Source organism: Micromesistius poutassou (assembly GCF_964030765.1).
Source record: "Micromesistius poutassou genome assembly, chromosome: 2".
NCBI lineage: Eukaryota > Metazoa > Chordata > Actinopteri > Gadiformes > Gadidae > Micromesistius > Micromesistius poutassou.
In genome coordinates, this window is record NC_140272.1 from 17075876 (window position 1) to 17103807 (window position 27932).

Below are 27932 nucleotides of genomic sequence, written 5' to 3' on the forward strand. Positions count from 1 at the left end.
TAATTTCAGGATACACAAGCTTTGACAGCTTAAACAGTTTTTCCAATATTGGCCGTGTTGAGGAGCGCACAAGAAATTGCTTAAAAGCAGGTTAGAAGAGTCAAACTTGTTTGACTGCATCATCTTCGATAGACTCTTCTTCCTCCTCTGCAAAGATTTCAAACTCTCCCACGTCGGTGTTCCACATGCACTTGATCTGCACTTTGAATACTGCCATCTCAAAGCCAAATAGTTTCTATGAAAGGCAGAGAGAAACAGTTATGTATCCATATCCGATTTCAATGTATAAGTCAAGTTAAACTGCAATGGTTCAGTACGTACCAGAATACGAGCCTGCTCAGGAGTCAAAATGTCCCCCTCCTTACAAACGTGGTGGTCTTTTAGTAGCGTCACCACTCCTAAAGAACGGGTTAAGATATGATCAAATTGCAAAAAAAATAAACAGGCTGAGCAGAAAGAACATGACTGTAAGAAATTAGCTAAAATAAACAAACTACAAAAGATGTACAGGAATATACATAGCAGTAAATGCCCAAAATAAAATACCAACATGGACAGTTGAGGTAGACAATGACAGTAGTACTGAGAAATAATTAAATATCTCCTGAAAAGGTATCATACACTCTGAAATGAAGATGACTTCATCTTGATACCAGTCATCTAAATTGCGATAAGATATGCCCTAAAAATTATCAAAATATTGGAGGTTTCAGCAGTCTTTACATTCAATATGATTGGAAATTACCCTCAGTTCCTGAATACATAAGCATAATATTACATTTATCCATAGTGTAAAATTCCCTGTGATTATCGTGACCCCGTTTTCCATCTCACCCGGTCCTAATGTGTAGGCAGGATTTGTGACACTTCAAATTTCTGAAGAAATTGTTTAGTATTTTAAAGTAAATTAATCCTACCCTTCTTGAGGGCAGTTGGGAGTCCCAACTGCCTCAACTGTGGCTCCATGGAGTGGGGGAACTGTTCCAGAGGCCCTTCGTCCAGTGTCACAGCCATCCTGGCAGGGTTGCCGGCCCGTGCGTAATCCACATCCTTGAACTGGCGGAAATACCTGTGGAGGGCCAGGACCATAATTTAAGGAAATGCATGTATATCGATAAACTCAAAAGGGTCTTTCATGATGTAGGTAAATTACATTGTACTTACTCTTGCACCTCATCCTTTGTTTTACTTGTGAACAACACACCCACTTCTCCTTTTAGGAGCTTGCTAACCTATGAATTCCAAAATACACACAGATTAAGAATTATGTTATTGTGCAAGTAGTTTACTTTGAACACTGACTGACGTGATGCCTACCTTGTGCAAATTATCTTTGTATTCGTCTGTTCGTCCTTTTCCCAAGGCAACCATCATAACTTTGTTTTTGCCAAAGAAGAACCTGTAAAAAGGGGAAATTTAGGCAAACTGAACGTAATGACACCTTTTGATTTTAAAAACATAGGTGGGAAGAAGTGTCCATACCTGCTGTGCTTCCAAGCTGTCCTTATGTCTTTTAGTTTGTTATTCCTCATATTGGCGACAGAAAATATAAACAGATTCTGGTATACGTCGACGCATTTCCGCACCTAGATCAAATCATGAATAGAAAATACATGAGACGGGTGACGGATTGAAATAGTGGTAGGTCCTACTGCCCACTCTTACACATGCTATCAGGACTCACCTCCTCTATCAAGTTCTGTTTGCTTTCCAAACCCTTCTTGGTCGTTTTCGTCAGTGAAACTATTTAAATGAATAAGAAAGAATTACAGATACACTTGTATATACATAACAATGCACGTCCTCATTGTTTCAAATGACCAAATGGCAAAATGTGAATGTTTTCCCGAATCCGGCTATGCTAGCGCTAGCCTGTACCGTTGCTTTCTGCTAAAAATAAATGTTAGGATACACCATTTGTCTATATGACACCGTTTAATACAGGTCTATCTTCGACCACATCAAACTTGTAAATACATATGTTGAATAGATCGTTTACCTTTCTTGTCCCTCTTTGACTTCGGCATGGTTAAAACTCACGTTGTCAGGAAGAGTTTACAACACGTGAAAGGAAGAAGGACCCCAGCTGTTTGGTGAGTAGAGCTGACCATGTGGTGCCTGGCCAAAAAACGACCAACGCATTGTTTATGCGTCTTGGCGGTCGAAGAGACAGATAAACAAATTATATATTAGTAAACAGAAGTTTACTGCGATTCACTAATTCACTTATTTGAATTTCAATTCTAAACATGAGCAATACCAACACACAATACACATTTAAACACGGTAACCATACCTAATATATGAATATCTATATATAGACCAAATAACAAATCAATGACCAGGTTATATAAAAAATATAATTATATATAAATTGAAAACGAAGTATATTTAGAATGTTGACCCAATCATTGTAATGCACTTGACTTTGCCTAGTAAGCTATATGAATATTTTACGACTAAAAAAGTTGTCAAAGGGGAATCCATGTAGGCTACTTCAAAATATTTCTATATCATCATCATCATCATAACCATGTATATCTAGACAGCAGTAACAGTTGTATTTACAGTTGTATTTTTGTATTATAACAGTTTTTTATATAGGCCACTATATATTAATATTATGGTTATTGTTATTATGGTAACTATTATGATTATTATAATCAAATTAAGCCTTTGTTGATCATAATAAGAACTCATTCCGTTTCGCTGTCGTGTATCGCGCAGTGTGTGCGCATTGAGGGGAAAAAACGGTGTGCGTGCGCGTGCGCGTGCGAGTGTCCGGGAGAGGGCGCGATAGAGAGATACAGAAAAGATGTGGGTTGGTTAAAGAGCCTAGTTTAGCATTTGCAACATGATCCAGACACGCCACGGAGAGGCAGGTCTTGGCGGTCGGAGAGTCTACATTTACATCAAGCTACTGGGGACGGACTAGAGTCCCACTAATAGCGCTGGACAGAGAAAGGAAGGTACCCACTCCCTGGACTCCTCCTCGGGACACACACAGCGTCAGCCCCGCACCTGACAAAGCAGAGGAAAATGCAGCGATGATGGAGACTGCTGTTTCCTATTGCGGTCTGCGTCACATCAGTTGCCAAACCAGATGATACGGCCGATGTAGTGGACGGACCAAAGTCAACACTGTATTCGTCGCTATACCTATCCGGGATACATGAGGCTATGCTACTCGGAGGTGATCGAGAAGGGAGCGGAATGCTTACTTCACCTTCACTTTTTCTCTCAGTGTCATTCCCAGCACCTGCGTGCGTGTAAGGAGGAACTCGTCCGGCGCCTGGGTCGTTGAAGACATGCATGGATAACGGGATAAAGGCTAGGCACTTGGTTTGGAGAGAAAACATTTTTTATTTCACACACAGCGGAGACTTGGTCAGCGTTTGTTGACCAACATGAACTCATTGTATTACGGCGATGCTTCGCCCGCTGCTATGCTCGCTACGGGACAGGCTGGCAGCAGGACCGCCGGTTCGGGCGCGGCGTCCAGCGCGCTGCGAAACGACCTGGGCTCCAATATCCACGTGCTAAAAACCCTGAATCTGCGTTTCCGGTGCTTCCTAGCGAAAGTCCACGAATTAGAGAGACGAAACAAATTGTTGGAAACACAGCTGCAGCAAGCCCTGGACCGGCCACGGTTCAGCATTTACACGCGTGATGTCGCCGTCCAAACGGACTCCTCCACAGAATCTCGACTGCCCGGTACCATTTGGAGTTTCACCCATGTGAGAAGACAGGGCGGACGGTTTGAGACCCTCCACTCACCCGGGGTGACATGGACACACCCGGACGGAGTTGGGGTGCAAATAGACACCATAACCCCAGAACTAAGAGCTATATACAATGTGCTGGCAAAAGTGAAACGGGAGAGAGATGAGTATAAGAGAAGGTGAGTGATCTTTTTTTTTTGTAAACATTACTCATCCACAACTAATGCACCATGATGTATAACTTTCAATTGTTACGTCCTGTCATAAAGCAATGCTCAATTAACGTGTGTATCCATGGCTTACCCAGGCCTAGATGGTGGGATACTTCTCGCCAGGTGGACGTTCTTATTCCTACTTCAACATATGGTGTTGATAGTGGATCACTTTAATTGATGGAATTGTATTCCTGTCACTTCCATCCTATTCTCTCTTTTGTTTTAGCATGTGCTTGTAGGTAGGCTTACATTTCATTTTATTGTCTAAGACAATATTCATAACACTCTTTTAATTTCCAATGGGACAAGTAAGACAGCACTCTCTTTCATCACTTTAACATTAATATAGTTTCAAATTGTATTGGTTATTGACTCTACTCGATATGTAAAATATATTCATCTAACTCAGAAACGTATATGTCAGTTTCTTGTCAACCTTTGCTCTATAAGGGCTATTTGCGTTTAGTCAGTGTTTATTCATTTAGGTGAGGCTTTTGTCCAAAGCAACGGACGTCAATAAAAGAGACATTGAGTCATTGTCGTGCAGGGAGGGGTTAGGCATCAAGATGCCCCCACATTGGTGATCCAACCATACACATTCAACCCGGCTAGCTCCACCAGCACCCTCAACACTGGAACAGCCTCATGTAATGTTCACACACAATTACATACAGCTTTCAAGTCATCATACTTATTACACTTCTGGTAAGAAACCCTTTGTAATAATTCAGCCTGATGGTTTTGTCCAAATGAATCACTCCGAATCAGGATTGGCTAGCAGACCTTACGTCAATGCCGGGCCGACTGCTGGTGTGGTTGGGTTGGGACCATGCCAAGCAGCCGTTGCTGCTACTGCTTCCTCATGAGCTAAACAGAGAGGCATCCCGCCTGGCTATGACTGAGCTCTCACTTCTACATATGCTGTTTGACTCAGACTCACACCCACACTCACACACACACGCACGCACGCACGCGCACACACACACACACACACACACACACACACACACACACACACACACACACACACACACACACACACACACACACACACACACACACACACACACACACACACACACGCACAGGATGCATGCGAACCAAGCTGCTTTCCCACTGGACAGCAATTTCCGGGCAAGTCATCCATGCACAATAGCTAGATATCCTCAAATTTATTACATTCTTTTACTGTGATGAATGGAGAACAATGTCTGCTGGGCCCACGGCCAAGCAAGCTCAACTCTTGGGGCTAATGTCCCTTACACAGCCCTGTGTTGCTAATCTTTCATTGAAGTAAAAGAAACAAATTGATTCAAAAGACATTCCTAGCTAATTAATTCCTGGTAAATACATCCTTTCGGGAAAACAGTAGATATTCAATCTCATAACAATTATGTCACTTTTTTAAGTGTGTAAAAAGTCATGTCGAGACAGTTCAACTGTCCCGGGTGGGCCAGTGCAATTTCTTAAATATATTTATGTAAAACATTAATTTGCACAAAATCTAAATCCACCGCTACCATAATTATTAGTAATATTGTGACACAAGTCTTTGGTTTTATGTTTGAATACTGATAATAACAACTTGAGTGAAGGCAAGTACAAATTGTCTAGGGCCCTACCTATTGGGCCAGTGGCAAAAAGTGTTCACGTTGAACCCTGCCCAGTGTGCCCAACATTTCCCTCATGGAGTCTAAGGCTTTAGAGAACCGGACGACTGAATGACGATACTCATACATACATACATACATTCTATAATGGTTACCACTAGTAGTCATGGTAACCAATCCATTCAGTGTCTCCTCCCCCTCCCTATGGATTGGGTTAATAATGACATCACCTCAGCCAGACTAACAACACCGCCCCCCACCCCTTTTATTCCTCTACTCCAATCTCGTCTGATTCCTCTAAAGAACGTGTTTCAGCTTGTCTTCACTGCCAGGATCTTAAACCCTCACCATGCTCCGCCAGTCTTTGTCTCAGGCCATTCATTCATACTCTGGAGCTCCACCCTTCTCCATCCCCCCCCTCCGACCCACACAGAAAAACACGGGCACAAACACACACACACACGCATGCACACAAACACACACACGCACACACACACACGCACACGCACACGCACACGCACACGCACACGCACACACACACACACACACACTTACATACATACATACAATGTTGTCACACAAACTGCTTTGTAAGGGATCCTGTGTTGCGACGGAGACCCACCCTCCAGTGGTGATCTATTAGAGCACTAGGTGTTTGGACACACACACCAGGAGATGTATGGACCTGCCTCATTCTCATTCAGCCTCCAGCTACACATCATATTTAGCATTGTTTACATTTTATGCCATGGTGCTTTCTGATGCAAACTATGTTTTCTCACGCGAGTGGCCGACTAGTTTAGTTTTGATTTAGTAAAATGAAAGTCACTTATTTAATGTGATGATATTGAAGGTATATTAAAGGTAAATAGATAAATATACATTTGTTTTAATAGTTAAGTAAAAAATTAAGTTATTCTGAAAATAATAGACCAAGAAAGACCATTATGCCCCATGGATTTTTAATAAACTTTTTCCAGGTTAATAAGCCTGAAATATCTGAATTATTTAACATCACTTTTGGATTATGGAACAGTTTTGTTTAATAACCACAATTCTGGGCCTCAATGTCAAACCTTAATACTTTTCTCCACGTTCTTGTTCGACTTTTTGGATCATTCAATTTATACATTTATAAAGTTTTCAATGACCCAGCTAAAATAAAGTTATACACACACACACACACACACACACACACACACACACACACACACCTCAACATTTAAATATAAATATGTATGGCCGTTTAGGTACGGCTGCCATTGTTAGACAAAGAGGTAACACGCATATGGAAAAATGTGGTGAGAGTCAGCATTGTGCTATGTGTGTGTGTGTGTGCGTGCGTGCGTGCGTGCGTGCGTGCGTGCGTGCGCGTGCGCGCGTGCGTGTGTGTGTGTGTGTGTGTGAAGCATTGCTTGGAGATGAGTGAGTTCAGTGAGTGGATTGCTCCACGACCATCATATTTATAATAGGTTGGAGGAAGTCTTAATAACGGCTGGAATTGACAGGCCTATATTGGGAAGCCTTTGACTAATTTCCTTCATAAGTAGTTGATAATGTAAAGCTTCATTATCAACATTCTTATTTGGTATTTGTCCAACTGTGAGAATGATAGTAAATTTGTTTAGCTATTTACATGAGCCAGCACTTAGGAAAGAGCACTTGTTTAAGGTAAAGAAGAAGTGCCTTAAGTAGATAAGGAATTGCTTCATTTCCATATGGTACCCTTATTTGGTAATTAAGCAACTATAACACCAATGGTGGCTTTGTTTTGTTATTTACATCCATTCATTTGGTTCTCGCAAAGAACACTTGTTTAAGGTCAAGAAGATATGCAAAGAAGAACCATCTTTGGCTGACTACTTTATGATATTATAGATTGTGTCACGTTTCTATGCAAATGCATCAATGTGTCTATGCAGAGAGACCAAGGTGTACTGTGTACACCTTTTCCTGGTACACGTACTGCACTGCCTGCTGCTGCATTGGTGTATACGCGAGGGCTGCACTCAAGGACTCCATCCAGCCACTGTAATCAGAGACTCCTATTAGGATGAGGGCCAGAGAGACACCAGGCTTGGGTTCCTCTCCTCAGTGATAGCCTATAGTTCACCAGGGACCGGGGGGGGGGGGGGGGGTCAGCCACTGTCCCGCCGGATGGTGGTGCGACTGAGAGAGAGAGATTTGAACATGAACAAATCCATGGTCTCCTGGGCATGTTCCTTCCTGTATGAATTATTCAAGTCCAGCTGAATTTAGCTGCATTCAGATCAGCACGTGGATCAATGCAGTGAGAATCCCGAGCAGACGTGCCCTGGCTTTGATCTCCCTTCATGTTCTCTCCCGTTCAGAAGACAAAAGGCCAGCAGCGGTGCCGTGAGGCCTTTTAGTCTTTCTCCAAAGTTCCTTTAGTGTTTTTATTGCCTAGCTACAAAAGTACCTTTTGTGCGTGACAAACAAATAAAACCCTTTATATTCCAGTACATTTCTCTCCATCTTCAATGGCCAACCTGCCCTGTGCTGACTAATCCAGCCTTTCTATGCAGGAGAGGGATTTCCACTAAGCTGTCACCTAGCTAGAACCTTAGCCCCCAGCCACAGACCTAACCAGGGCTGTAGGTTGGCAGGATGCCCCTGCCCTGAGCCGGAGCTCCTGGGAGGCCTGCTCCTGCTGCTGAGAGTGAACCCGCTTCCCCTCCATTAAATCCTTTGTGCTCCTGAGCAGAGGTTCTCATATGGCGTGCAGTGGTACACTGCTGTAACGGTGACACAGCGCCGGGTCTGCAACGCAATTCTGCACTGAGCCATTTTGTAGTCGTGCCTGAAGCTTCGATCTTTATCTTGATCTTAAAAAGTACAGTGCTATAACCGGTTTCATTTTCTGTATTTTATTTCATATATTATATATTCATTTTATTATTTGTGGAGCAAATAATATAATTAAAAAATGATGTAGCCTACAAAACTGAACTTTGGGTTGATATAATGCAAGCCTTGAAACATCCATTTACCTACTACTTATCTGACACACACATACGTATGATATGCGTGTGTCTTATTTTCTGATAGAGATAGGAGGCTTGGGGTTACAAATGAGTCAGCTCCTTGATTGCAGGTCACTTGAAAAAGGTGTCCATGCATCAGGATCATTACAAACCAAATTACCCTAGTTTCAAATAGCGAGGAACCAGATTTCTTAAAAAAGTCGTTAAAACACAGAAAATCAATGATGAGGGCAAAGACGGAGAGATGGAGCATCAGGCCTCTTTTACATATCGATCTATGTAGCGGTAGACTCCAGGCGAGCACATGAAGAGTAATGTGCTTTCTCGTCAGTTTTTTTTCATTTTATGCTGATATTCTTCTGGCTGATTGCACCATATTTCTGGAGCTGTACAGTATGGTGTTAGGTTATTCATGGCTATCAATACAGCAGTGGCTGCTAGCCATTTATTTAAGACTGTAGGCGGGCACCTGTTTTTGGTCTTTGTTCCGTAAGCACTGCAAAGGTGGAGCGGCGATGCCGTGCTGCTGAGAGGTGGATGGGTTTCCTTGAGCTTAAGCCTTCATCCAGATGTGCTCTGAAGCCTCACAGAAAGGCTACAGATTGTTATGTTAAGTCAAATACACTGACAATCAGAGCTAATCCTTGTTTATACCTAATGGTTTACCAAGGAATAGCGGAGTATGTGCCTGGACGTGCGCTGAATGATTACACCATTGCGGCGGTCTCCAAAGACAGGCCAATATGCCGTGGCATTGCTTTCAGATTAGTTTAAGTGCTGTAAAAAAAAAAAAATAAAAAGCCTTTTGGCAATTGAGGAATTCTATTTTTGCAATGGGCATATACATAATATATTGACTGTGATCTCTGCTGTCACACTTAAATACATATGTATTGCCACAATGACAGAAATGTGCATGCACTCAAACACACACACACACACACACACACACACACACGCGCCCACACATTTAATAAGACTGTTCTGTGGGCAGCATGTCTCCGTCGCTGGCCGATCGTCAAAAGACCCTGTGTGTCAGCATCTTTATAGTGTCCATGAATCCTTGCCGGGGTATAACAAACTAATTGCGAATCTAAATCTAAATGTCCTTACTTACGTGAGACGCATGAAAGTGTGGTCTCAAGCTTTATTGTAAACTTGAGACACACCCAGTGCCTTGACCACCATGGACTGCGTGTGTTCTTCACATCTTTACAGAGTGGGACATAAGGTTGACAGGATGTAAACCTTTATCTATCCCTCACTTCCCTCATTTCCCTTCTCGGATTGATAAATACAATTGTATGTTATCTTATTTACATAATTAGTGGAGTGCCTGTTCAAAACGTGCTTGTTGGGAACAGGCCTATGGCTTGACCTCAGGTATTGCTGCTTGCAGCTTTCTGAAGAACTGTTCCACGGAAAACAACTTCACACTCAACACTGCGCTTCCTTGGGTCCTCAGCAATAAACCCTCAAAGTGTAAAGTCATTCGGATGAACGGTGGGCAAGAAAATCGTAGGACGGACAGACAGACAGACAGACATAAATAGAGAGTACAAATTGTAGTTAGATAGAAATAGTGGTCGGCAATATCAAATCCGTTCATGCAAAGTTTGTTGAAAATTTGGACCACTGGACCGGATTTTGCGTTCTCCATTTGTGCGATTAGAAATAATGACATAAATTATCCAACTTCTCCATGAATAGGTTTTGACTTGACAGGTGTATGAACCAGTCTCCTCTTCAATTCAAAAATGACAGCGTGACAGCCCCTGTTTAAGCAGATAATAGCTAATAGTTGTGTAAGTAAAACCGTCGCAAACCGAATGCCAACAGTTCAAAGGATCCCACAGGTGTGTGTATTAGGATGACAATAGACAGGTACAAAAGATATCCATCAAGAGACGGTGCCCAACAGATAAATTATACGTGTCCCATCATTTCTCCATCCACACCCCGCCCTCGAATGGAACCTTCTGAGTAATGAGGCAACACACCCACCGCACCCAAACATGGCCCGGACATGTAGCGTAAATGTTTTGTAATGTTCAGGAAAGCCCTTCCAAAATCCCTGTCATTTGTCAAAGGAGACGATTTAAAGAGCCACAATTAACTTGCACATTTTGTGCTTATGTTGACCTTTCAACATAGAAAATTGTTTATCTGTTTTGTTTTTTTGTTCAGTCCCACCTTGTTTCCAAACTGTGTAGTTATCAAAAAGCCCGGTTATCATATCCCAAAAACATGGAGTTCAGGAAAGGAAGTGGCCACACTTCCTTTCCTGAATCATATGGGATCATATTCTACACGCCATAGCAGCGGGCCACTCTTTAAAGCATAGGCTGGATCGGTTTTCAGGCTCTGGAAAGCAGATGCACACCTTAGGGGAAACAGATTTTCTGTCAAACAGGCCTTTCCCTTCCCCTCTGCTGCATCAACAATATGCCACCAGGCTCACCGTCCTCCATTTTAGTGACATTACTCTTTCACAGCAACAACAATTGATCAAAACTAGGATTGAGATGTGAGTGAACTGGCATTAAAAATATATCATTAAGCTTAATGGCATTTCCTCTCAAGGGAACAAATCATTAAGTTGAAGACATGATCGCTGTGCTATCCTGTGCCAACTTTGGCATGTCTCTGCATGTCTCGGTGTTTAACAAGAAACTTCAAGGGCCAATTAGGTGTTCTTTTGGGATTATTGCCATAGAATACACCTAGTAGACAGCAAAACACAGACAGCAACCTCAAGGAATGATATGGGAACAAGTTTCAGTCTCTCACGTTTGAGGGTTCAACACCAGAGGCCTGCAATACGAATCGCTGTCCCCCACAGGGAAAAGAGCATACGCTATAACAATGAGAGTGCGGATGTTTGCATTTAACAATTAGCCCAGATAAGGTTTTGCAGCGTGCAAAAAAGGTTCACACCCAAGATTGTGCAATTGTGGCCGGTGGTTGTCATTGTGTTCGTAAAATGGGGCCATGTTGGGGTTGGGATTAGAACTGTCATGATGCATCTCCACCTTATTCTGTCCTCTAAAACTTGAGAAATCTGACGAGGGGGCTTACACAAAACACATCTTTCAGTTCAAAGCTTTTGTCTACACCAAAACATACAGACAGGGATCAGACGTCATAGTTGAATACATACAATGTACTTTTTAGTTCACCCCGGTAGATAAACTTGCTTCCTTTTCAGTGCAACCTTTTGAGTCTAAATCCGTTGTTGTAAATGTTGACCGATTTACTTTGTGTTGAACAATCCTCACAATCCCAAGACAAATACAGCTAGTTTTGAGACTTCCTTCAGTCACAATGAGTGCTCTTTTTTGCCTTTTTTGACACATGATTCATCAAGCTGGATCCCTTTAGAAAATCGGGGAGACATTTATGTCTCTTAGTTTGACAAAGAGACATGAATGGGCACGATCATTTCTGCCCATCAACCAATAACTGCAAACACAAACACATGAATACAGAGATACACATGTATAAGAGGACCTTCATATTTTAGAAATATTGACAAATGAACAAAATGTACCATGTCACCCTATGGTGCACCGTGGAGCTGCATAGCCTTCACATGGGATCTTCCAGTTGCTTGTCCTCTTCAGTTCCATTAATATGCAGGGTCATTGATATTCAGTCTCTCGATGGTCTGAAGTTCAACCTTGGCCAGCGAGGTCTATTTGAAGACTAGGGTTCACGTTTCTACTATGAAGGAGAAGCATGATTACGAGCCTTTTCACCCATTCACGTGCACATTGGCTACATGCGTTGCCCTGTGTTTTAATGCTGTTAAGAAAAACTGTTCTTTTATGGATTTTAAAATTGTGAAAGAGCTGAGAACAAATATTCGACAAACCCTGCAAAATATTAAGACACAGAAGACAAGATATGTAGCAACGAATCATTGAGGCTCTTCTTTATCCCTCAACTGTTTTACTTCACAAGCTAGCGGCTGAGGAGAGGAAAGACACTCGTGTTCAATCATATTAAAAGCCAATGAAATTGTGTCTAGGCAAAGAAAATGTCTCTGGTCACTTAGCAACGGAGGCGGCGGTCTTCTGTCCAGGTCAATGGAGGTCTTTGTCTCGTCTGTGAGAGCTATATTTATGTCCAGCCCTGCTTGTGGAACAGGAAGCGAATGGGGGGGGGGGGGGGGGGAAGTATGGCACCAGACGAGTGTGTATTGTACATAACTACTATTAACTTATCCTCATCCGGGATCAGGAACCCATGCCTACTATGTTAGCGCTAATAAAGACGTGTTGATGTGCGTGAGTGCTGCTGGTGGCGGCTGGCAGTTTCATTCGACAGACGAAGACAGAGTAAAGAAAATCTAATCGACAGTCCGACCCTCGAGTTTTGTCTATTCAGCACCACAAGCCGAGCCCCTCCCCGTAGCTAGACCCAGGGGGTCTCCCCCCCTTCCCCCTGCTTGCGCTATACGTGTCTGTCAGCCACATCCCCATACCTATTGCATCATTAGTAGTGCATCATTAGCACTCCATACATGTCTGGGAACCTATGGAGGCTGTAAATCACAGGGGGCGGGCCGTGTCCATGACATGGAAATCGATGTCCGGGGCGAAGATTTAACCTGCTTTACGACAGTGCTATCACACGCACAATAACATCACGGTTTCACCTCCTTGAACCGCTGCATCGCCTGACACATCTGTCCAGTGTGTGGACCGCCTATCCGGGCAGGGGCCAAGGTCGAGAAGCTACATGTGCTGGAGGTAAATCACGGCCGAGGCTCTCCCTGATGCCGGTGTAATTGGATGGGGAGGATGTGGAATGTGGACATTCCTAAAACGCTCCAGAGCCGGGGCTGTGTGGGTGCAACGGGCCTCTCAGATATGAGTTATCAGGGGTTGCTGTTCTGTTCCATGAGCCACGGAGCAGAAAAGGGTGTGTTTTTTCCCGGCGTGTAATCCAATGCAGTGAATCATGGGAATGAACCGCCGCCGTTATTGACGCTATTGAATGGCGCTCCTCGAGGTGGTGATGAGTGCCGTCGGTTTGAGGAGACATTCCGACAACTTCGCCTCCAGGACATAATGGGTTTTTTTCTGCAGATATTTAGAATATCGCTAGAGTTGATGATGGATGCGGGCGATACATTGTTTAGCATAACGAGTGCCTGCTATACATATGAGCCAGTTGCTGAGGAATTTCCAATAACAACAATAATTTTGATGTGTTATGCTAACACCGCCCAGCCATTTCAGGGAATTATCAGTGCGGTATGATGCAACCCAGGAGGGGTCAGGTCTGGAAGCCGGGAGCATGACATCAGCCTCGTAAAACATTGTGTTCTGGGATGAACAACAGAAGCTCAATGGCTTCAAGGCCAATTCGTTCCTTTAAACACATCTGGCACAACGGCAGTAGCATGGCAATCCTGATCGCATAATTAATGCTAAACGTTGGCCTAATTATGTTTTTCTGACATGCCATTAGTAGGCTCATTATTAATCATAAATGATATTCACACCTTGCCCAGATTAAAACTGTCCAACCAATACAGCATGAAAACAAAAGCATAAACGGTACAACATGCTGATGTTATGAGTCCTCAGGCAGCGATTATGATTTTGAAGAAGCGCTCAGAGCAATCGTGTGTGCAAACGAAACTCCCGTAGACATACAGCGCAGGGAGTGGTTGTTGGCATAGGCTGCTGGAATGCTATTGTCGTTCAGGACAGGAGTGTATGGGAAAATGGGTTCTCTGGCTACCTTTCTGTCCCACTGCAGACTCATCGCACGCTGTTGGGTGCTACAAAATAGTGAATGTGTTCCAGATGTAAACATACTAGGCGTACTCCCATGTCTGTGATCTGACCTTGATGATGTATTGTTTTGCATCTTATCCTTGTGATTTTTTTGAAAATGATTCATTAAATAAGTGAAACAATCCTTTATCAACACCCGATGACAATGACAACAGGGTGAGGGAGCGTGCCACCGCTGCCCACAGACAGATGTCTGAGGGAGGACACAGGCGGTCTCAAAGCCTCCTGTTGTCCTTGTCCTTGGTAGGGGACTCTGGCCAAAGGTACAGGGAGACTTTCTGTGTTTGTGTGTGTGTGTGTCTGTGTGTGTGTGTGTGTCTGTGGTTGTAGGAGGGGAGGGAATGTGTGTGGGGGGGTTAGGGCAGAGGCAAGATGAGAATACATCTGCTCCTCTATCGTGTCGTCTACCCTTGGGTTAGTCACGCAGACTGTCTACGTCGGTGACGCTTCACGTGGTGCTGTGATCTGCCCATATGAATACACACTACAGTGTGTGTTGGCTTCTGCAGCCAACAAACCAGAGCAAGTACAGCCTCCTTCCAAAAACCACCTCGTTGACACTATACATGAATACACGTATCCCATATTCTACATGTACGGGTCATATACACAGACGCTATTCATAGAGCTGTGCTCAGATCTTCCCTCATCTGTTTGTAGATAGCATTGTGACCAATCAGGGCAAGAATAAGTCACGCCTGATTACCCCCCCCCCACCCCCCCTCCCCGTTCCGCCCCACCAACCCCCCTGACGAGGCCTTTTTATAGGCCGCTGTGGGGCTGGTCGCGGTTGCACAGGTGGTATTCCAGTCTGGAACGCGAGTGAGTGCGATGCAGCTGCAAACTTTGATGACCTCACAACCAGGCGCCAGCCGTCTAGAGCGGGAAGCGTGAGGGCCCAGGGTTGGAACCTTGCGGGATTCGGCCGAGGCAGCAGTCGGTTGAGGAAAGGCTCTTCCATCTCAGTGGGAGAAAGGCCGGCCGGCGGGGGCCTTGCCAAGGGGATACTCGGCGTTGATTAGAAACCCACACATTCATCCTGCGCCCTGAATAACGGCGGACAGGCCTCTGTTGGGAGAGCGAGGGGCTCCCCTTGTGACGCACGGGGGATCTGCTGTCGCTGGAGCAGTCTTCCAACACCACTTGTATCTCCATGGTAAGCAGTGTGGTGAGAAGAAGTAAACATATTGTTCACCCCCCCCCCCCCGCCGCCGCCGCCGCCACCGCCACAGATTACTCTGGTCTCAGGGGCGGTCACATAATGTCACCGAGCACTTATTTATCGACAGTGACGCATGTATGCACATCGCTAAAGGAAGACATGGGCCCACACACACACACACACACAAAGGCATAAATCACAAACATATGCCGACAAAAACACTGATTCTTCAATCATTTCCTTTCTCAATCTCTGAAACAAAAAGACCACAGCTTCTCTACCTCCCGTCCCCTGGTGTTTCTTTGCCATGAACATGCTTTCTCTGGTCACGTGGTCGGCTTCTGCTGCATCAGGTTACCGCTTGGTAATGAATGAGTTCCCCCTCCATTGTGAGCCTTTATTTATAAATCCTCGCTGAATCACCGGTGTTCCTTGGAAGGATTATACGATTACACGACAATCTTGTTGTATTCAGTAAACTTGTTAGGCTTTCGGCTGTTATCTTTGGGACATTTTGTTTTCCTTTCCAACATAATGGTCAATATCTGGTACTTGTTTGGTGCTAGTTATTAGTTATTTTTTAAGTGGTCTATATGTTCTCTGTTTGCGATAGAGGTCCTTGACCCTAAAAGGACTTACAGTACCTGATGACTCAATACAAAAAACATAAAACTATGCAGACGGGTTGATGTGAGCTGTCCAAGAGGGAAGAAAAAATGTGCTGCTAATCACAAGCATATGACCGACGCGGTGGGGTCAGGCAACACATTCCACATTCTTGTTTAGTAACTACTGTAGGCATGTGTATGTTATGTTTCACAGAATGCCTGTCTGACATTAAACAGGCGGGGGTGGCGGAGGCGTAAGGTGCTAGAAAAACGATTGGACCTGGGTGGCTGAATCATTTAGTTGTCCTGAACCAACCCACAGAGATTTTTGTTGGAACGAGCAAAGTTTCAGAAATGCGGTAATGCCGGTATGCAGTAATGATGCTACTGGGAGCTTGTATTAATAGGACACTTCTGGTGAATACGGTCTTCCTCTGCTTCCGGAAACCCATGAACAAAACGACAAGATAAGGAAAAATAAAGTTTTGAGAAAAACAACGAGATAAAGGATATGAGGGAATTCCATGACGACAGTCCGAACCACACCCTATTGCTGACATTTCAATGCTGTGATGTTGAGCCTCACATCATAGAAAGTATAGGCTATCCGTTTACATGGCCCAGAGCATCTATAGGCCTACATCTATTCTTGTCCAGTGAAGGAGGCTGGATTTCCACTCGGCCTCCAGTCCTTTATGTCAGACATGCATTGAGACTAGTAAAGACAGTGACACAAAGGGGGAGGCCAGACAAACGGAAATATAGGGTGGGACTGTGGTGTGTGTGTGTGCATGTGTGTGCGATGTCAACAATGTCAAGGACGATGTGTAATCAGAGCCGGGGGAGTACCGTTCCTCCATGACCAGTGTCTAGTTCTAAGGGAAAGGCCTCCTGCTCCTGCTCCTCGCTGAGCAGACCTCTGCTCTGTGTTGCAGGTGGGAGGAGGAGCTGGCCAAACGGGAGCAGCTGGATGCCACCGTGGATTCCATGCAGCAGGTACACACTGACACAAGCGTCTGGACCGACGTCTCCTGTGATCCCCTGTAGGGGTCTGCTAATGATGAGTGTGTTGGGACAGTGAGAGGGATGTCTTCATACACAAGGTTGTCCTCCACAGCAGCAGCCATTGCAGAGATAATGGTCGAATAGACACTAATTAAAACCACAAAGATAGCGTACGTCTCTCTCTCTCACCCTCTTTATAAATAACACACTCTATTGTTTTAGACCTTTCACAGATGCTTTTACCTAGGGATGGGTCAGAATATTAGATTATTCGATTATTCGTTCCCGAGGGTGAAAGCCGATTTTTAACATTTGGACCGTTAACATTTTTTCCCGTTCAAATAAACAAGAATTAACGGACGGAACTAATGTTGGTTCTGTAGCACTATTCGTTTTTTTTATTATTATTAATCATGTACAGAAAAACAATATACACAATACACAAGCATAAATATAAATATATATGCATATAACACAAACACAAACACTGATCACTGTTAAAGTTTGTTTTTTTGCGTTTAAGATAAGTGATTAAGTGATTAAGTTAAGTGATTTCTTGCCGATGATCCATGGCTGCCTTTGTGAATGTCGGCACACATCGAATAATCGATTATTCGTTCATACCACCCACTGATTATTCGACCATGAAAAATTTAGTTATTCAGAGTTATTTGAGTGATGATTGATTGATTGATTGATTTTATTCACATCCCTACCCAAAGCGAGGGGAATTGAGAGTATAAACGTATGTCATTACTAGATGATGTACCTTGTGTATAAGTATAGCGTATGGTACACAGTGTACACTGTAATCTGTAATGAACATTAATCGTTGTTTTCCTGCTCATTCACTCTGTGCGAACTGTACTCAGTGCCCTGTTGACCGTGCATAGTGTCTGCAGATCTGCCCTAGGAGCCATCGTGGCCACAGAGATGCGGGTCAGATTAAGCCAGACAAAACAGGATTACAGAGCCATTAACAGAGAGGCCTGTTGCCATAGATAGACACAGGGGCTAAGTGTGTGCGGTCAGTGGCAAACAGAGGAAGAGGATTATAAAGGCCAACTAGTTTCACAGGCGTCACACGCTCCAGGCATGGACACGCTGCTCACGGTCGGCTCTGACGCCCCAACAACACATAAAAGAAGCAGCAAGGGCTGGCGACAGTAGCTGCCGGTCAAATCTGCATCCTTATGTCCTCTAACACACCACCCTATTCCCTCCACCATCCCTCCACCACACCGCCCACTGCTGGCTTACGTACCGATCGATCGGCGCGGCAGCATCTGTGTTTGTCTTCAGGTTCTGGGTCAGCAGAAACACTCTGGAAGGAACCAGCGTCCCTTGGGGAGGGGGGGGGATATAAAGGGCGGGGGCTAGCCTTTTAGAGCACAGTGGCAGCACATTGGGTATTTTGAGTAGAAGCAGAGGGCTTTAGCCAGTGATTTTTACAGAAACACATGGCTATGTAATTTAGAATGGAATACCTCTATATGTTCCGCTGGGGTTTGCCTTGTGTTCCTTCCATCTTTTCAAACACAAGCAAGGTTAGCTTAGTAGATACCGATAGTGATTGTGTGTGTGTGTCTGTGTGTGTGTGTGTGTGTGTGTGTGTGTCTATTTTTGGGTGTGATTAATGAAAAATTTCAGGATCATTTGATACCGTAATACAAGGCTTTCAAAGCCATCTGGGGAAGTGAACCCATAAGGGCTCTAAAGGTTCAGCCAATTAGATTTCTGCTGCATTACTACCCTAATGTGTATTTGTGTTATGTTATTTCATGAGCCCCCAGACAATGCACTTTCACCTTAGCCATGTAAACCGCTGTGTTTACCTCAATCTGTTGGTGCCCACGAAACCTGAACGTTAATATTTACGTCCCCTTCCGCTCCAAACATCCTTTCAGAGGGCCCAGGATTCGACAGAGGTCCATGATCAGTTGAACGAGAAGGTGGAGAGACTCAAATCCGAGCTTGTGGTCTTCAAGAGTCTGATGAGCGATGTAAGTCTACACATACCCATTCTCGACCTCACAGAGTGCAGTCCGATATAAACCGTTTCCTCATATAGGAAAGCGTTTTGTCCAACAAAACGACGCCACAAAAATGCACCCGGGACCGCAGCCGTGGTTTCACCGTCACGTTAATGCTTAAAATACACAGAAATACATTCTACAGTTACTTCTAGAAGTAAAAGAGTTGTCATTAACACGGGGTCCGGCCCAAAAACAAAATAGACACCCACATTTGAGTTAGTTTTGGATCCCAGCGAACCATCTCATGCCACAAATTGCAGGGAAGATCCAAGACAAACATTCATTGAATAGCTGGCTGCGAGCAGCACCATAAATAAGAAGTAGTTGAAGAGGACTTCCTGGTCTACACAGTGCTGCATTGATTCTAGGCAGCGGTTCTGCTCGAGGATATACGGCCATAGAGTGATAGATATATGGGACACTGATACAGTCCCGGTTTGTGCAGTACAGACACATAAAACCTTGGGTTGACGGGGTCGTTGTTCACCCTGCATGTCTTCCTGTTTGCATCTGTACAATGTATATTTTATACATCTCTCTTCTCTGTAACCCACAATATTGGTTTCTGAATAAAGAATAAGGTAAGTTAAATGTATGTGCGTGAGGGTCGCTGTTTTTTTAACAACAGGTCCTAGTTAGTCGACTGCATCCTGTGTTTGGAGTGTATTGATGGTGTCTTATGATCCACTGAAGTACAAACAAAGTCTATATCAGAACATATAACCTCTCACCTCCCATTCCCTGTCATACTGTCTTTGTATAAATGTGTTGATGGACTGCTTTCCAAAGTCAAATCATTTAAAGCATGGTGTGCAGGTGGAAAGAAGATTTGGATTGGCTTTCTATTCGCCGTCCAATGAAAAGACGGTAAAAGAGAAGTCTTATATGTGTGTGGACTAAAACCAGGATAATCATCTGATCCCAGCCATGCTCTTAGACATTGTTTCATTTGATAAAACATCCAAGTGAGCTGATCTTACGGATCTTTAGGAAGTCGGTTGTCGGCGGACGACTCACCGCAGCATAGACTGAATTAGATTGTGGTAATCTTCTTCTTTATTCATTGCAGCAAATGTCCGACCTGGACTCCAAGATCCAGGAGAAGGCCATGCATGTGGACATGGACATCTGCCGACGCATCGACATCACGGCCAAACTGTGTGACGTGGCTCAGCAGCGCAACTCGGAGGACATGTCCAAGATGTTCAGCGTCAGCCCAGCCAGGTCACTCCCAGAGAGAGTGAGTGTTTACATCAGCGCGCTTACTATGTACCGGGCTAATGGTGTGTTGACCTCAACCGTCAATTGATTCAAGATTTCTTTATTGTAACATTCCAAACTGATTTAAGAGAGTGAGATTCTTGGGTTTTGGCGTCTCGCCATTGCACAGATAACAAGAATAATCCAAATAGAATACAGTAATAATATACTGTAGGTCATATTAATAACGCGTAGTGTATATAAAATGGAAATGTCCATTGTACATGTTTGTGTTTGTGTATGTATGGACTCACAAGTCACGCTTCCCTCAACTAGAGGACAATCTCCCAGGTTCCGTTGCATAAACTAGTTTTAATATGTTTAAAGTAAAAAGAAAAACCTGCCTTGAGGAACCAATAAAAAGTCTTTGGAGCCTTCATATTGGGGCGTTGACAGGCAGAAGTCGAGTTTGCTCTTAAACACTGCCAACACAACAATCTTGTCCTGGGTTAAAAATATTTCAATAAAGTCTCTGTAAAACCTTTAATGCACCCATCTTGTGGACAGGGAACACATCCGAAGGAACGGAATCAAATCATGTAACGTTGCTCAGGAAATCAATTTTCAATAAGCTCCCCCCAAAGTTATAAGGTGATTCGCTTCATCTCCAGTGTGTTTCACTACGTAGGTGGATGGGGGGGCGAGCATAGTGTCCGGTGAGGTGTCATCTTCTGTGATATGTAAAGGCTGTATGTCTGTTACCGGCTGTTCAGCCAGGAAAAACTTACAAACTTACGACGTTTGGTAGGCGTTGAGATCTTTGATCGTCCGGAATCAAGAGATTACTGTATGCACAGCTACAGCTGAATGTGTGTGTGTGTGTGTGTGTGTGTGTGTGTGTGTGACCTGCAGACCATTAGTGTCCATTGTTTATGAGCCTGGCTGAAAGAGCTGTGCCAGAGCCTGCAGGTCGGTGCCCCTCCTCTTGCCAGACGGCGGCAGCTGAGACAGGCCGTGATCGGGGAGGCTTGGGTCATTGGTAACCTGCAGGCTTTTCTGGCACACCGCTCATCGTCTAAATACACTGTCCATTGTATGATGTCATTGTTGTATTGTATGAAGTCATGAACAAGGATCACGTTCACGTTGCTCACATTGTGTGTCTCTGTACTGTTTTGTTAGGTTTCTTAAAGGTACAATATGTAACGTCGTTGTGTGTTTGAGAATGGGTACTGCAGTACCCTTTTCACGATATCGGAGAGTTGTCTCCGCCCGCCCCCCTCCTCCCCAGACTTGAAGCACACACCGGTTGCCAGGTTGAGGATACTGAACGAACACGAGCGCAAGACGAGCCAAGCGCAACATTATATTTGGAGAAAAGCGTAATTATTATATTTTTACAATGACGACGAGTCCTATACTGTAAGTTGATAAGGTCATATATATATACGTTTGCAATTTATTTATTGTTTGCAAATTATAAACAAGCTCATGTGGCATCCATCTTGAAATCCTTCTGGGTTATAAGCTGTCTCAATGTTTCAAATGCAACTTCAAGATCGACTAATGTTTGAGCACAGCTCTAGTAATAGAGCATTTTGAAAGAGGATGATGAGATATTTAAGGTCAGGTAGAATCAAGTTTGTTTAATTTCCACTATGGTTAAAGCATGCTGTGTTTGTGTGATAATTTGTTGCAAATCTGGCAACTCAGAGAATAGAGAATCATAACACACAGGCCAAACAAAAGCAAACAAAAAAAAACACACACACACACAGAATCCTTATACTTATACCTACACGTAGGCTAGCATCTACACAGACACACACCAACATACACACCAAGCTCCATACCTACATGTATGCTAGTTACACACGTGCACGCACACACACAAACACGCACACCCGCACACACAGACCAATAAAGCGCTGATGCCGTGACTTGGCTCTGCACAAGGTTATCACATTGCACTGACACCGCTGGCCTACAGCCAACCATGAATCCACTGCCCAACAGCCCAGGGGCCCTCATAACTGTCACACCTTTCTGACAGTGTCTCTGGAATTGTTTAATACGATTTATTTTTGTGTGGCCCTGTTTGCTGCAATGCTTTGAATCACTGCTGTTTTGGAGAAATAATGGGAGTTTAGCAAGGCACTTTAAAGCTCCGGTCGTGATGTATGACGAGCCAAGCTGCTGGGTACACTCATCCCTCTTGTGCAGTTCTAACGTAAAAACACTTTTAATTCTACCCTATTCTATTTGTTAGGCCCTCGAGATTAAAAAATAGTGGTTTTCAAGTGAGATCTGGAAATATATATATATGTAATATATATATGTATATATGTAAAACCAATGATCTGGTTTGCGTCTTTCCAGGGCGCCATGGCGTGCTGCAGGAGAAAAGAGCGTGTTGAGAGAGCGTTGTCGGACGAGGAGAACTCTGAGATGGATGCTGACCCCAGCACCTCTGAAGAAGAGGCCCCTGGTCCTATGAACATCACGGACGAAATGAAACGCATGCTCAACCAGCTGTAAGCACCAACGCACACACACACACACACACACACACACACACACACACACACACACACACACACACACACACACACACACACACACACACACACACACACATACATACACACACACACACACACGCACAGAAAAATACATAAATTCCATTGGTTTTAACCAAACTTTCTGCATGTATTAACGTTTTTTTTAGGGCTGTAATAGACATCTATTATCCTTCAATTAAAAACAATGATTTTTCATTGGTATCCACTCTTAATAACTGACAATTAAGATACATTCAAAAGCTGATACATTTTCCGTATCATTACATCTTTATCAACGATTGCCTCATCGCTGTATACATAAAAAAAATCTCTCTCTTTCTCACACACCCCACATCCTGCGGTTCAATCAGCCTAGCAGTCTCCTGCAGTGTTGATGCAATAGGGGAAGTTTGTACTGTTCCTGTCCTTTACCACCATCTAGTGTCTATATAGCAGCATGCACACTAAATAAATATGCTTACTCAGCAGAAAGTCACAGAATTCAATAGACACGTGTCTTTTCCTTGCTTTGTTGGGTGGCTGAAATGTGGCTTTTGAAATAAAGCACTGCACGCAATCAGATATTTCATGCATTGGCAATTGTCTGTGCAATTACAGCTTGTGTCCTACTTTCACTTTGCTATCCTAAGAGAAATGGGGGGTTTACCGTCACTGTAATCATGTATGAAAACGACTGTTTCTCCAATTTCTGGACTTAAAGGCCGGTGGCTTTCGACCGCTGTGTTTTGTTTTGGTGCCGTTCCCCAAATGTGTCAGACGACTAGAGGCAGAACGATCATATGTCACATTGTGTTAAAACTGAAAAAAACTGAAACTGAAAAAAAATTGGCCACTGCATCTCCAATGTTTTCTTCCGTCCAAACCTTGTCTACTTGCTTCACTCTAGCCTTATAATCTTTCTTCACCATCCTCCTCTGTGGATGCTCTGAACATGCTGGCTGTTCTTCTTTTCCTTTTCTCCCCTTCCCATCCCTCTCTCGTCCCTTGTCCTCTGTCGTCCCCCCCACCCCTCTCCTGGGCCCCCATGCAGACATTGTTCAGATAACTCCTTTGTTGCCAGGCGGGAGACGTTTGAAATCGATGACGACTGCGACAGCCTGACGTGGGAGGAGAACGAGGACACTCTGTTGCTGTGGGAGGACTTCACCAACTACAACGTGCCCGGCGCCATCGCCGCGGCCAACGGCCACTCCGAGGGCGACGCCGAAGGCCAGGACCCCGTGAGTCTCAAACAGAGCGTCCCGAGTACTCGGCTTTTATATAGACCGTATCCAATAACAAAAAATGCAAGTCATGGGCAGTTACACCGACTGGCCGCCAACTCTCTCTCTCGGCTGTTTTTGTTTACTTTCAGAATTCACAAGATGGAAGTCTTGGCAGCCTCATTAATGAGACAGAGTCTATGTTCAAGACCAGGGAGGAGGAGTACCATCAGACCATCGGACAGATTGAGGTGTGTTATAAATATATATATATATATATATAGACACAACCACAGAAAAGCTGCCGGTAATTTAGTTTCTTCTCTCCATCAACGTTTAAACCTCGATCCTTAAAGGGTAACCATCACACACACACACACACACACACACACACATACACATACACATTCTGTCATAGAAGGAAGTTCTGCTAAATACGCCAGAAACTTCCTCCTCTCTGTGTGGCCATTGCGTCCACGCTTGTGACCGCGCCGTCCGTCCTTCCCCTCCCCCTCCTCCAGGTGGAGTTGGCCACGGCCAAGAGTGACATGACCCGCCACCTGCACGAGTACATGGAGATGTGCAGCATGAAGCGGGGCCTGGACGTGCAGATGGAGACCTGCCGGCGGATGATCAAGGGCGGGCGGAACTCGCCGTCCGTCAGCTCCGTGGCCAGCAGCGACTCAGGAAACACCGACGAGATTCAGGACGAGATCTTGGACAAAGAGACAGAGGCCGAGGGTCCCGTTAGTTGATGTCCGTCGACACGTCCACCCCTCCCCCCCCCCCGGCTAGGCCTCATATCCCAACCCCCCCCACGCCCCCGTCCCTCTCCCCCTTGGAGGGGGAAGGGAGGGAGGCGTTTGTAGCCTAGTTCAACGCTCCACTGCGAGCTCCACTGTGTTATGGGATCCGACCCAATCTCAAATCCGGCGAGGGGAGGTGGGGGGGGCGGTGTTGGGGTTTTGCCCTTGGAGGGTTCCTGGTGGGCATGCTTCCCCCTCCCCCCCCACCCTTCCTGTCAACACAGGTCTCGACTCGGTGCTTACACTGTCTGGGTGCTGTTGTACACGACACAGTCTGGGTGGCGAAGGTGTGGCCGTTGTGGTGGTGGTGGATGCAGTGTGTGTGTGTGTGTGTGTGCGTGTGTGCGTGTGTGTGTGTGTGTGTGTGTGTGTGTTTCCAAGCTGTGCTCACTTCCTCACCGCTGCCTTGCGGGTTCCTTGTGATTGGCCCAGAGCTCCACTAAACCAACTCAAGCAGGGTCAATAGTCGCCAGAATTTTATTTTTCTCCCAGAGGGTAAATTCGTTTGACCTCATTTTTTGCAATACCTACCGAAAATAACAGATGCAGCGCAGTAGGGATCAAAAGCATTACTCCCACGTGATAATTTATTTTATTATTGTTACGTCTTATTCTATTCCGGTAAAACATGCGTTGTTGCCACTGCATAACCTCTACATATGAACTCTTTAGATGCAGGGTTAATATATCCAATGCCAATCATGACATTGAGAACGGAAATGTCTTCTGCCAGAGGATAAAAAAAAAAAAGAATGAAAATGTGTTTTAAAGGCTGTTGTTTACTGAGAAAATGCTCCAGGTTTTGCCAATCGACTGAGGAATGGAGCACAGCCTTTTGCTGCATCGATGCACTATTCCAAGTTCTATGCAATTTAGCTGGCCTTATGTTTTTGGACTTGCTTCCCACCCTTCTGTCTAACCCTATACTTTTAGCCTTTTTAAGCAAAGCAGGTGTTTTGTATGTATCATTTTGGGAGCAACGTGTTGTTTTTTTTACGTATGTGTAAAATAAATCTGAGGCATGGGATTTTTCTTTCCATACAGAAATAGCAATTATAGCTGGAACAGTGGCTCCTAGTTCTGTGGATCATCAGGATCTAAAAATATACATCCCAACACCTTCTCTAACCAAAGATCATACCTTAAAAAAAAGTCATTTTAAACAGTTCATGATGCACTTAGGACTTAAGTCATCAATTTATTGATCATAAAAAGGCACATATTAGATATTATTAACATTACATTTTAATGTTTTTTTATTTAATGTTCTTTTTGATGTCATCATATATTTTTTTAGCTGATCCAGAGACACATTTGGTTCCTTCCTGACCAGCAGGGGTCACTGTTCCAGAAAAGGATACCTATCTATCTCTGTCCAGAGACTCATGCAGCCATGGGCCGGACTTGACAGAGTAGAGAAGACTGTAGGCATGTGATCTTATAACCCAAAGGCCTTTCTGTTCATGTTGCTCTATATGCAACAGATGGTGTTTTCTTAGATTTGCTCTTTTTGTGCTTTTTATGGTATGTGTGTAGCGAAAAAATAACGACGATGATGATTGCATGGGGAGGGAAGCGGTAGCCAAAGTGTGTATATTTGTATTATCATATTATCATATGGTTTGCTGGATCAAAGACAAGGGCTTATTATATGTAGAAGTGGTAACGATGCAGAATGTAAATTTCCGCACCTCTTTTCAGCAGAAGCAATGGATTTGAGTTGCTTTTTTTCGATATCTTATGTTAAACCCAACAGCTGCAATACATAGTGCTTTTTTTTTAATCAAGTCTTTTCTAATCTATCATTGTATCATGTTTTGTTTAAGTTTTATTTTTTTTAACAATTATCTCATGTTTTATCATATATTATTTGATCTAATTCAAGCGTTTTGCATATGTTGTTCTTCCAATGATAAGTCTCCACATATTACCAGGCGTATTTACGGATTGTTTCATACTTTGTCCACTGTACACAAGAAAACTATTTCATAAAACGTAGACGGGAGATGGCCTTACTCACAGCGAAATGTCTCTCACACCTTCACGTCTATGTAAAACCAGCCTGTCAGCAGCAGAGAGCCATGCTTAGAAGCCTACTGTACCTTGTAAAGTTCCAGTAGCCCTACATTATACGACCTGACATATTTACCGTGGGGCTATAACACTCATCAGAAACTACTGTTTACCTACGAGATTGTAAACCACACCCAATTCTGGCTGTCTGATCTGCACACTAATCAGCCGGCCAAAACAAAAATGTGCATAACTACATGAAATATACAAACTATGTTACAATCCTCGGAATACATAAAAACAAAAAAAAAACACTGAATATTACAGTGTTTGCTTATGTCTACTAAAACAAGTGCTTGTCCTCGTTTTCAGATTCATGAACATGTTCAATAAAGTTATCCAACCCTTGCAATGGAAAGGAATCATCCCACTTCACAAGTTGAGCCGGCCGATATGTGGTCTTAATACTGGGAATGCAGCATGTTTGTTGTTCCTAACGGCACTCACATGATCAGGTCAAACTGTACACAATGAAAGTGGGGAAGCGGATGTGTGTGAATATTTCGTATTAACAGTGGGTTTTATACAACTGCTTTTTAACAATATACTGTTGGGTTAAAATGGTTGATTGACTGCTGTCTTACGTTTATTTTGGTGTATGTCAAGCAACAGCATATGTTTGCCGTTATTAAGTAACATAAAAATAACCTGGTCTAAGCTATCATTACTTTGTGTTTCATAAATGAGGTGCAGCAATATTAATAAATGTTGCCATATTTTTGGTAGGATCTCCTGAATAAGGTCCTTATCTTTGTATTAGCAACACAGAAACAGTGCTGGTGGTTGGGTGTCGTTCATCTGCCTGGTTTCTTTCTGTCACATACGTCTTCCATGATTACTTTAAGATCTGCGTACATCATCGCATTTATTTATCCTCTGGGTCGTTCAGTTCTTCC

General features: G+C 43.9%; 2 protein-coding genes across 3 annotated transcripts; one reads left to right on the forward strand and one right to left on the reverse strand.

The window, feature by feature from the left end:
- Positions 1 to 10: 10 nt before the first annotated feature.
- On the reverse strand, positions 11 to 2075 carry mrto4 (MRT4 homolog, ribosome maturation factor). Its single transcript, XM_084464111.1, has 8 exons — positions 2000 to 2075; positions 1685 to 1743; positions 1483 to 1586; positions 1318 to 1399; positions 1165 to 1232; positions 918 to 1069; positions 322 to 398; positions 11 to 235 (listed from the first exon to the last, which is right to left on the reverse strand). The coding sequence occupies exons 1-8, from the start codon at positions 2025 to 2027 to the stop codon at positions 101 to 103; spliced, it is 705 nt and encodes a 234-aa protein (XP_084320237.1). The 5' UTR covers positions 2028 to 2075; the 3' UTR covers positions 11 to 100.
- Positions 2076 to 2873: 798 nt separating this feature from the next.
- iffo2b (intermediate filament family orphan 2b) lies at positions 2874 to 27932 on the forward strand. 2 transcript variants are annotated; one of them, XM_084463857.1, is made up of 8 exons: positions 2874 to 3901; positions 17068 to 17128; positions 19045 to 19140; positions 20243 to 20413; positions 22753 to 22907; positions 23986 to 24175; positions 24310 to 24408; positions 24679 to 27932. In XM_084463857.1, exons 1-8 carry the CDS (start codon positions 3408 to 3410, stop codon positions 24910 to 24912), a joined length of 1500 nt encoding a protein of 499 aa, XP_084319983.1. In that variant the 5' UTR covers positions 2874 to 3407; the 3' UTR covers positions 24913 to 27932. The 2 variants fall into 2 exon arrangements, with proteins under 2 accessions (XP_084319983.1, XP_084319984.1); XM_084463858.1 differs by having other exon boundaries at positions 24016 to 24175.

What these genes read in the sequence shown, in the direction of transcription:
- mrto4 (XM_084464111.1), bottom strand. Translation starts at nt 2,027, where the DNA reads ATGCCGAAGTCAAAGAGGGACAAGAAAG. An exon ending in AACAGAACTTGATAGAGGAG is followed by an intron (nt 1,587 to 1,684) that starts GTGAGTCCTGAT and finishes GATTTGATCTAG; the next exon opens with GTGCGGAAATGCGTCGACGT. An exon ending in ACAAAGATAATTTGCACAAG is followed by an intron (nt 1,233 to 1,317) that starts GTAGGCATCACG and finishes TGGAATTCATAG; the next exon opens with GTTAGCAAGCTCCTAAAAGG.
- iffo2b (XM_084463857.1), top strand. Translation starts at nt 3,408, where the DNA reads ATGAACTCATTGTATTACGGCGATGCTTCGCCCGCTGCTATGCTCGCT. An exon ending in CCAGGTCACTCCCAGAGAGA is followed by an intron (nt 20,414 to 22,752) that starts GTGAGTGTTTAC and finishes GCGTCTTTCCAG; the next exon opens with GGCGCCATGGCGTGCTGCAG. An exon ending in AAACGCATGCTCAACCAGCT is followed by an intron (nt 22,908 to 23,985) that starts GTAAGCACCAAC and finishes GCCCCCATGCAG; the next exon opens with ACATTGTTCAGATAACTCCT.